Source organism: Trichosurus vulpecula, chromosome 2 (genome assembly GCF_011100635.1).
Source record: "Trichosurus vulpecula isolate mTriVul1 chromosome 2, mTriVul1.pri, whole genome shotgun sequence".
Taxonomy (NCBI): Eukaryota; Metazoa; Chordata; class Mammalia; order Diprotodontia; family Phalangeridae; genus Trichosurus; species Trichosurus vulpecula.
The window spans coordinates 176830598-176841703 of record NC_050574.1 but is presented as its reverse complement, the minus strand read 5'-3'; the positions used below and the strand labels follow the sequence as shown (position 1 = coordinate 176841703).

The 11106-nt window shown below is 44.8% G+C and overlaps 1 protein-coding gene across 1 annotated transcript in view; it reads right to left on the bottom strand.

Annotated features, from left to right (window-relative positions):
• GLB1L2 (galactosidase beta 1 like 2) overlaps positions 1-11106 on the bottom strand; it is a 53077-nt gene that overhangs the window by 4304 nt on the left and 37667 nt on the right. Inside the window, exons 10-16 of the mRNA XM_036743995.1 lie at positions 10388-10472; positions 8336-8473; positions 7569-7649; positions 7028-7134; positions 3641-3787; positions 3081-3152; positions 2615-2693 (exon numbers count right to left, since the gene is read on the bottom strand). Of these exons, the coding sequence (XP_036599890.1) occupies positions 2615-2693; positions 3081-3152; positions 3641-3787; positions 7028-7134; positions 7569-7649; positions 8336-8473; positions 10388-10472 (709 nt within the window). The remainder of the gene's footprint in view (positions 1-2614; positions 2694-3080; positions 3153-3640; positions 3788-7027; positions 7135-7568; positions 7650-8335; positions 8474-10387; positions 10473-11106) is intronic.

Below are 11106 nucleotides of genomic sequence, written 5' to 3'. Positions count from 1 at the left end.
GTGGGAATATCTGAGAAAGATTGCAAATGTGAAATCAACACGCCTTGGCAACAACCTCGATATGGGGGAGGATGGTGAGAGACAGCGAAGAGTCTAGGATGGCACCTAGGTTTTGATCCTGCGGGACTGAAAGGATGGAAACAGGCAAGTCTGGAAGAGAGGTGGGAGTTTGAGAGACAGATAATGGGTTTTGGACATGCTGAGCTTAAGGTGTCTATAGGACTTTAAGGCTGAGGTGTCTAATAGGCAGGCGGAGGTACAAAACTGGAGATCAGCAGAGAGGTTAGGACTGGACAAGTAGATTTGAGAATCTTTACCATAGAAATGATAAATCAATCACTACGTGAAATAGTATAGAGAGAGGAGGGGCTCCAGGACTGAGCCCTGGGGATACTCATGTCAGTGGGTGTGACCTGGCTGTAGATGCAGCAAAGAAGCCTGAGGAGAGGTCAGATGGGTGGAAGGAAAACCAGGAGAGTGATGTCTCAGATACCTGGAGAAATACCAAGAAGACCAGGGTGATCAGCAGCATCAAAGACTGAAGAGAGGATGAAGGATGAGGATTGAGAAAAGGCCTCTAGATTTAGCAATTGAAAGATCAATGGTAACGGGCTAGAGCAGCCTGAATAATGAGGTCAGAAGCCAGATTACAGGGAGTTAAGAGACTGAAAGGAGAGGGAACGGAAGCACCTATTGTAGAAAGCATTCTCAGATTTAGCTGCAAAGAGGAGAGATATGGGATGGCAATTACCATTAGTGGGGATGGGTGGATCAGGTGAGGGCTTTTTGAGGATGGGAGAGACAGGAGCATGTTTATAGGCAATAGGGAAGCAGCCAATGGACAGAGGATGAAGATAGGTGAGGATAGGGAGTGGGGGGGGGTGGGATGGAGCTAGCGGTCTGTGGGTGGTAGAGCTTTCCTAGGGTTAGGTCTTGAGGGAGAATCTGGGCCTCACTATAAGAAGCACACATCCATGTTCAGGGTCCTTCAGTAGCCCCACAGGAGGATGCAATTCAATAAGCATTTATTAAGCATCTCTTCTCTATTAGGCACTGAAGATACAGAGACCTAATGAAATCACTACCACCCTTACAGAGCTTAGATTCTACTAGGTGGGCCTAGTGAGGCAGCCTACAGAAGCTAGGGATTCAGAGAACGTCACTAGACTTAGCTGGAGGTAGAGGGAGAGGAGTGGGGGACAGGGAAGGAGATTGGAGGAAGAGTGGGGGAAGGACAGGGTCACTGAGAATGCAGAAAACTGCTTGGAATCCCCTCACAAGAGCATGCCTCTCTGTACTCTAGTGAGCTCAAGGCAGCTGAGATTCCCCACTTCTCTGCCAATGTGCCAAAAGATATGTCCTACCCAAAGTGGTATAATACCTGAGATTCCATGCACCAGAAAATCATTTGGGTTAACAAGCTTCTTTTTAAAATGCAAATACCTTTGGGAAAGTGAGAGGAAGGGTGAGAAGTGGTGTAAGTCTGTAAGTCATTTATCTTTCATTTGGGTAAGTTTAGTAATATTGCTCTCTTTCTTACACCACCTAGCCACACAAATGTCACTGAGACAATACCAGTTTTGATAGTGGAAGGTGAGAATTTTGGAGGATGAGTCACTTAAAGGAAGAAGGACAGACTTAGGCAGACTTAGTTAAGGATATAAATTACAAATGGTAGCAGAGAACACTAGATGCCTAGGGAGTGAAGGAAGAGAGGACAGTGGAAGAAGGGAGAATATAAGAACCTCTCTTTCTCTCTGCCTCCTCAGACCCATATTCCTGTAATTGGGAATACAACCCCAATAAGCAGGAAAGATACACTACTATTTCTAAGGCATTTTCCTGGGTTCCAAACCAGTAATACCCCACCACCATCATTAAAACAACAACAGAAATGAAGTTAGCTTGGCATGATTTGTTTTTGTTGAATCTATATGAGGAAGTTACATCTTTCTATAGAAAATAAGGTCCCACATGGAGGAGACTTCTCCAACCTTGCTTACACTCTCCTCCTGACCTAAAGAGCATGGGCTTCTGGGGAGAGGAGAGTGGCTATGGCCATCTTCTCCAGTCCTGGAGAATTCTCTTTAGGTGAGAAATTTGGCTCTTTTGCACATCCCTGAAATTCTGCCTTGTCACACTTGAGAAACTTCCTCATCCTTTCTCTGTTCCTCACCCGCTACTAGGAACCAAGGAAAGCTTTCCAGGAGTAGGTCCCAGGTAAGCTAAACATAGAAACTGGACAAGTTCGTGGAGACATTTGGGGCTGTGTCTGCCTGGTCACATCTGAAGCCTACTGGCATAGGGAGCAGGACTAGGCTGATCCCTCTGGCCTAGCACACTGGCATTCCACATGGTGCAACCAGACCAATCTGACTGTTATTCCATTCTTCACTACACTGTCCCCTGGTTGGCTGAAAGGGAGAAAGAATTTACACATGTGCCTTTTCAGTCTGAGGGCAGAAACCTCAGAAGGCAACTCTCACCAGCCTGACGCTAGGCTCTCCTTCTCTGCATTTGGAGCAGAAGCAGATATTAGCTAGGAGGTGCTCTGTCCCACCTATCCTGGCTTCCTCATCCTCCCAACTCCATTCTGGCAACTCTCAGAGCCCACCTTTCCGCTGCTCATTGAGCATCTGTCCATAGTTGACTCGACCACGATTCTCCACCAGGATACTCAGCTTACAGTGACCCTATAAGAGATGCACAAACCCACCATGACTCCATGGCCTCAGCATCCATGGCACTGGAGCAATTCCTCCAGGCTTCTTCTGTGGAAATCTCTAGCTCCTCACAAAGCCATGTTTGGTAGTGAGCCAAACACAGCTGCCACACGGGGGGTCCATACCCAGCACAAGTCCCAGCTGCCTGATGCTCTCTTCCCATGAACCTACTGTCTCCCACAAGATTCCTCCCTTCCCACTGACTTCCTAGGACACAGTGCAATCTGAGCAGCCAGAGACCAGAACTACATGATATCAGTTGTCCTTGGGGCTGGGGCAGCTCTGGAAAGAGCTTGGTGTCCAAGAAGACAATTAGAGCTAAAAAACACACGGAAACTGGACCCTGAGATTACAAACCTGACCCTTGGGAATAGGCAGTCCTTCAGATTCATAGTCCATGTATCCAATGTATATCTTGTTCACAAACACCTGTGAGACAGCAGAAGCACTGATGAGCACCCCAAGAGATTAGACGTTACTGCTAAGAAAAGAAAGAAGCCATCAAGGGAGCAGTAAGTATATCAGGTCAGGTTAGAAGCTAAGAACAAATGACGGGTCATTGTAGACCACAAACTGGCAGCTGAAAAGTATACTGGTGTCTCTCTCTCTCTTTTTCATATAAACATAACTTTGGGATGTTTAAGGTCACCCTCATCACTTTATTCAGCTCTGGTTAGAAACAGATGGGTCTAATTCTGGACTCCACCACCAAAAAAGGATCATGGAGAATGAAATGAAATGAAGGAATGGATCATCAAAGAAGAAGGCTAAAGAATAAATGCTGAAGGAGAAACAGAGTAATTATTTGGCATGGCCAAAAGGAAATTGAAGAGAAGTGATGCCAATCTATAAACCCACCCCAGATGCAGAGAGAGGCTCTCAGTGGGCAGCTCCCTTGCCAGTCTCCTGGCCCATACCTGGGCCCGGTCCCGAATGTGGTCCTTGGAGAAAAGAGTGCCTCCTTCATAGATAGAAGTCTCATAGAGTATGTACCCATAGGACTGGCCATTGCCTTGGTTCACTGACAGATTCTCCATATTGACAGGCTTCTCGAACTCAAATGGCTGTGAAAGGAAGCAGGAGATGAGCACAAAGTGAGGATGAAGTCTGTTAATTCCACAAACGTTTAAGTGCCTATTCTATGCGAGGACACAAAAAAATGAAATAATCTGTGCTCCAGGAGCATAATTATATTCTATGGGGAAGACATGATACATGCATAGTTAAGTAAGGCAATCGGAGGAGGGCGAGATGAACTCACTAGAGGGAAGGCTGAGCAGATTCTAACAAGCAGAGATGGGAGGATGGGACAGGAAATGGAAAAGAGGGAGTGGTACAAACTCAAAGAGAAGGAATGATGGCTTTGGGGGAATAGCTAGCTGTCAATCAGCAAACGTTTAAGAAGAACCCGCTACATGCCGAGCACTGTGATAAACACTGAGCATGCAAAGAAAGGCAAAGAATCCCTGCCCTCAAGGAGCTCAGGGTCTAATGATGGAGACGATTTGCAAATAACCATGGACAAACAAGCTACATTCAGAATCGACTGGAAATAACCAACAGAACAAAGGCACTAGAATTATGGGAAATGAGGAAAGGTTTCTTGTAGAAAGTGAGATTTTAGCTGAGAATTCAGAGAAGCCAGTCATAGGACAGCAAGAGGCAGAGATGAGAACGTAGAAACCTCTTGGCATGGGGGACAACCAAAGAAAATGCCTAGAGCTGAGAAATAGTACCCTATGTGGGGAACAGCAAGGGATCCGGTGTCACTGGATCACAGAGTACAAATGGATAACAAAAGAGAGAGAAGACTAGAAAGGTAGAAGGGGGCCAAGTTGTAAAAGGCTTTAAATGCCAAACCAAGAGTTTTCTATTTGATCCTGAAGGTAATAGGGAGCCACTAGAGCCTACTGAGTAACGGTCAGACTTATGTTTCAGGAAAATCAATTTGACAGCTGAGTGAAAGACTGACTGAAGTCTCTACTGCAATAGGCCAGACTTGGGGTGAGTGATGAGGGCCTGCACCAGGGTCCAGTGTTAGAGGAGAGAAGGCAGGATACACAAGAAATGTTAAAATCAACAGGATTTGGCAACAGGTTGGATACGGGGAGTGAGAGATGGTGAGAGTTTGAGGATGATTCCTAGCCTAGGTGACTAAGAGGACAATGGTACCCTAGACAGTAACTGAAAAGTTTAGAAGAAGGAAGGGTTTAGGGGGAAAATAGAGTGGTCAGTTTTGGATATGTTGAGTTTAAGGTGCCTATGTAACATTCCATTCAGAGAAGTCCAATGGGCAGGTGGAGATGCAATACTGGATGTCAGCAGAGAGGTTAGAGCTGGATAAGTAAATTTGAGAATCATTGCCTTAGAGATGACAAGTGAATGGAAGTAAGGAGGGAGGGAGGAAGGAAAGGAGGTAAGAAGGAAGGAAGGAAGGAAGAAAGGAAGGAAGGAAGGGAGGAAGGAAGGAAGGGAGGGAGGGAGGGAGGAAGTAAGGAAGTTGAAAGTGTAAAAGAGAATAATAAAAGATAAGGCTGGAAAGCCAGATTGTGGAAATCCTTAAGTGTCAGTCTGAAAAGTTTGTATTTTATCAAAGAGGCAACAGAAAGCTTAAGAAGATTTTTGATTGGGGGTGTAGTATGGTCAGAACTGTGCTTTGGAAAGATTATTTTTGAAGCTGTGTGGAGGATGGATTGGAAAGAGGAGAGACTGGAAGCAAGCAAACCAATTATGAGTCTATTACAATAATCCAGGCAGGAGGGGATGAGGGCCTGAACTAGGTTAGTGGCCATGAGAGTGGAGAAAATAAGACAGATGGGAGAAATGTCGAGGGCATTGAACTGAAGGTCTTGGCAAATGATTGTCTATGAGAGTTGATGGAGAGTAAAGAATCCAGGTTAACTACAAGGTTATGAACGTGGATGACTTCCCCACAACATAAACATGGAAGTTTAGAGAAGATGTGGGTTTAGGGAAAACGAGAAGTTTCAGTTTGGAAAGTTTGAGATGCCCACAGGACTTAAGGTGAAGGTTATCCAGAAGAGACAATACAGGACTCAAGTTATGGGGAGGAGGTGAATGTAAAGATCTGTCATTCAGCTAACAATACTAACTAACCGATGGGACTGGATGAGATGACAAAGGCCTGAGAATGTAGAGACAAGGGAAGGTCCAGGACAAAACCTTCAGGAAACTCATAATTAAGGGATGAGAGATAGACAATGATCCAACAAAGAAGAAAGATGAGTGGTCAGAGAGGCAAAGAGGGGAGCCAGTGGGGAATACTGCCAAGAAAGTCAAAAGGGAGGAGGGTATCTGGAAGGATCAATGGTATTGAAGCTGCAGGAAGCTCAAGAAGAATAAAGACTGAGAAGGCAACTTGAATTATTGAACTGAGAAGCCTATAAAGCTTCCTTCTTGAAGCCCAATATCATAACCATAATAGTTCACACTTACATAGTGCTTTATGGCTTACATTCCAACTACTCTGTGAGGTAGGTGGTATAAGTGTTATCACCATTTCAATTTTGCAGGTGAGGAAACAAATGAAAAGATATGAAGTGACTCGCTCCGAAGTCTCCAGAGCCAGTAGCTGCCTCTAGTGTGATACCTTCCATTACACCATAGCAGTGGTCCCCCAGGGTCCATTTGGAGCACAAGAGATTTGTTAAGAAATGGCATGTGTACGTGTATAGTCGATATCAAATTGCTTGCCTTCTCGAGGAGAGGGGGAGGGAAAGAATTTGGAACTCGAAATTTTAAAAAGTGAGTGTTAAAATTTTTTGTTTACATGTAATCAAGAAAAAGGAGAACCAAAGATTCCAAAAAAGGAATGGCATGTGTAATAATGATCATGATTATAGCCTATACCTAACTATGACAATTTGATTATTTCAGACCCATCTCACAGCATGGTTGTGAGGAGGCCAGGAAGACCTGACATCCAGAAGCTAAGTGATTTGTCTGAGGTCATCCAACACACCACAGTAAAGCCAGGACTAAAATCCTGGAGCCCAGGCTCTCTCTCAGCTGCTGCTCAGCTGGAGGAGTGAACCAGAGTCCAACTAGGCCTAGAAAGGAGAACGTGTCCCATGTCCTGCTCTGTTAGTCAGCATTTCTTCTTCAGGTTCAGTCTTCCCTTCTCCAGACATGCCTGGCCCAGGTTGGGGCTATGTTCCCTGTATTTCTAAAGCTTAGAGACATGTCCAAGAGCTCTAAAAAACCTGATTTCCCTTTTCCCTTGATTGTGGGCCCAAGCCCTTGTCTTCTCCTTCCTCTTTTAATCTCGTCTAGGAAGTACCCACCTTGCCCACGTGCTCCAAGGCATCCCACAGTGACATGTAGTGTGAGGGCTTCACAGCCTGGTAGGAGGCCTTCGGCATTATGGCAGGCAGGTGGGGCAGTGGATTATCTGTAATGTCAATGAAGAATAAGGAAAATCCCAGAATCCTGTGACCCTGACTCCTCTGTTTTCTCTTCTACTTTGCTCAGGGGAGAGATAGTATTTCTTTATCTGAGTGTCAACACAACAGTGGGCCTAGGCCTGGAACAAGCCTGAGGGATCCAAAGAAGGAAAAGCTGTCTTTGTAGGTATTTCCTGTGTGGGGTTTCTCTTAAGTCTCTGCAAGCTGGCATTGGTCTCACTGGGCACAGTGCATGCTACCCTGAGAGGGCAGCTTTACAGCTGACAGTTGATGAGGCACCAGACACTATGGTAATATCTACCAGCCCCTCACATCTCCATACAGGGATTTTCTGGGAAGCTGAGAGTCCATGGGGGGCATGTTTCTGAGCTAGATCAGGTAGTAAATAGACCAGCTTCAGAATCAAGGGGGTGACAGATACCTATGATGGTGCTGAAGTACTCCCGCAGCTTGAAGAACTTAGGTGTGTAATCCCCAGCTTCCGTCAATACAGCATCATAGTCTGCAAGAAGTCACAGGAGCCATAAGTGGGGAGGTCCCTAGGGCAACCCAATTTACCACCTTCTGCAAGTCACACTGTTGTTAGTCAGCAACCTGTAATGAAACACCCCCTGCTACGCTGAGCCCTGACAGATGAAAGTGACACTTTCCTTGCCTTCTGGGAATCATGACACAATGAGGAAGATACCATTCTAGCCTGGGGGAAAGAGCACATCCCTAAACGGAGAACTGAGGATGCTCTGACCCAGAAGTACCTCCCTTTCCCATCTAAATGCTATTTCTCTCCTTGCCTGCCACCAGTTTCTTCTTAAACCTAGAAACAGCAGTTACAAGGCATACAGACACACCTATCAGTATTTCGGGCCTGCAGTTGCCAGAAGGTAAAAAGTAAGTGATATTTGCAATGGTTCTTTGTGTCTGGGAATCTAGGCAGTCCATTAATCAGACAGTAGCATTTATTCTTCAGCCTATAAAGTCCAACCTGTTGCAAACTACGGTGATGGTCTGTGACCAAACTGATGCAGTGAAGTGAAAGGAAAGGAATATGATGTACATACTACCCTAACCCCAGGTCTCGGGGAACTTTGCAGGCAAATGAGCTAATGGTGTCAGCAGGTGTCTTCAGGGACCCTTCGGAGAAAAGGTCCAAAGTCACAAATGGGTGCAGGAACATTGGGGCATATTTACCATAGCTTGTGACATCAGCCTTGTATTCATCAAAATGCTGAGCCCCGTTCATGAAACCAAAGTTGGTTCCTCCATGAAACATGTAAAGGTTGAGGGAGGCGCCCATCTGGATGAGAGAGGAAACAGTGACCACCACATCTACAGGAAAGTGAAGGGAACAGAGTTAAGCGTCTGAAGGCCCTGAAGGACTCCTCCTGTCTCTTCCAGCATTGTCTCAGATTCACTTCAACAGCTCTAACTGTCCAGAACCCACCAAGCTCTAGAGCCAGAAAATGGCTGCATAGATCAGAACCTCTCCCCACATCCCCATCTATTGAAATCCTTCTCGTCCTTCAGGCTCAGCTCAAATCCTTCCTTCTCCATGAAGCCTTCCTTGATCCCCTCGCCTGGGCCTTTTCCTTTGGGCCCTTGAGGTCTTTCATTTTTATCTCTTTTATGTGATCAGCACATCTTGTTTGTGTTATTTATAAACACATAGAATAGTTACATACTATATAGCACATAAAACATATATTATACACATATACTACACATACCATGCAAAATACAAAACAACAGTATATAGTAAATATGTAGTATTTCTATATACCATATAATTATATATGTCACACACACAGATAGCTAGGTAGAGCTCAGTGGATAGAGTGCTAGGCCCGTGGTCAGAAAGACCTGAGTTTAAATCCAGACTCAGACACTTACTAGCTATGTGACTCTAGGCAAGTCACTTAACCTATGATTGACTTAATTCACAGGAGAAGAACTGGCAAGCCATTCTAGTATCTTTGCCAAGAAATCCCCATGGACAGTACTGGCATGACATGGTCCATGACATCACAAAAAGTCAGACATTACTGAATGACTGAATAGCAACAGCAAAAAAAATTAAATTATATACAAGTATATCTGTATATACTTGCATATAATCTAATTTTTTATGTGTATGTATCGTGTGTGCATGTATATATATACACACACAAATATAATACTTATATGTATACACATGTATATAATATCTCTCTCCTACTACACTGTTAGTTCTTTGAAGGTCCAGATGTTTAATTTATTTCTGTATACCCTTCAAATCCAAGGACTGGTTTTATATATTAACCATCCAATTAATACTAATGGAATGAATGAATGGACAAGGTCAAGAAATCCCCACATCATAGATGAATTCATGTAATTTGATGAATTAAATTCATCTCCTCTGAAAGGTTAATCATTGAATCATGGAAAATTACAGAGCTGGAAGGGAACTTAGGATCAGGTTTGGGCACCACAATTTACAGATAAGAAAACTGAGTCCTGAAGAAGCAAATGAGCTGGTCCAAAGTTCTAAATGCAGCTCCAGTCTGCAGCTGCAGAAGGCATCTCATTGTCACTGAGAAGCCTTCATTCAGATTCCCTCCCTCCCCATAGCAGTGGGACCACAGGTAGGTCATTTTGTAGCTCATCCCCTGCTACCCCCAGGTGGCATTTGTGCATCACATGAGATAACGTATGTCAAGCATCTAACAAACCTAAAAGCACAGGTCAGTTAGCAGCAGCAGCTGCAAAGGTGGGTCCAAAATCCATATTTCTAATCAAATGCTCTTTTCAGAGACATCACTATGTTTCAACAACATATAATTAAGAAAGTAAAATTGCCTCTTTTTGTTTTGGTGGGAGTGAGGCAATTGGGGTTAAGTGACTTGCCCAAGGTCACACAGCTAGTATCTGAGTCCCAATTAGAACTCAGGTCTGGCCGACTGCAGGGCTGATGCTCTATTCACTGTGCCACCTAGCTGCCCCAAACTTGCCCTTTTAAAAACAAATGATCCTTTCACAACTGAATCAAATGACTTGTATTATCCACACACTGTCCTCTGTCCCTCTTCTCTCCATTGTCATAGATGATTGAGAGTTGAGTTACTTAACTGCTGCAGACATAGATACCCACAAATCTGGATGCGCATACAGCGTGGCTATCTAGCCAGGTTTCATTGCTGATGAATGATGTAGGAGCCTCTGTTTTAGTTTATGCTCTGGATTCCCCAGCTGCAGATTACTCACCATCGGCATCCACAATGTTGTGGGGACCACCCCATGTGTCAAACCATCCCGTCCAATATTCTGTCACCATCGTGGGCTTATTTTTCTGGGGACAATCCAAACCATAAGTTAGAACTGGGTCACGAGAGTAGGAAGATGAAAACCAGAGGCCACGAGTGCCCTAGAGGAGACTCCCAAGAGGACCCAGACACCCCATCCTCTTCCCAACAACAAGTTTCATAACTGTGGGATCTGCTCAATGTCAGTGCTGCTCACAGAAATCACCACAGCAGCAGTAAGCAGTCCAAGGATGGCAGGTTCTCCCCGATGCCAGGGCCGGGGCCTGCAGTCCTGCCTCCTGAACACATCTATCTGCCAAGTAGTGACTGCTGAGCCCACAGAGGCAAAGCAAGAGCAGGGGCCAGAGATAATGCCACAGATGCCATCAGCTTAACACACCTGCAGTGCTGCATATGGTATTGGAAGGAAAGCTTCAGTCTTTGCTGGAGTTGGGTCTTCGTCATCATCATAGCTAGTAGTAATCTAGAGTGCTTTAAAAGTTTGCAAAGTGCTTGACTTACGTTATCTCATTTAATTCTCACAGCACTCCTGTGAGGTAGATGCTGTTAAGGTTGTTGCTGTTTAGTCATCTCAGTCCTGTGCGACTCTTCTTGACCCCATTTGGGGTTTTCTTGGCAAAGATACTGGAGTGGTTTGCCATTCCTTTCTCCAGTTCATTT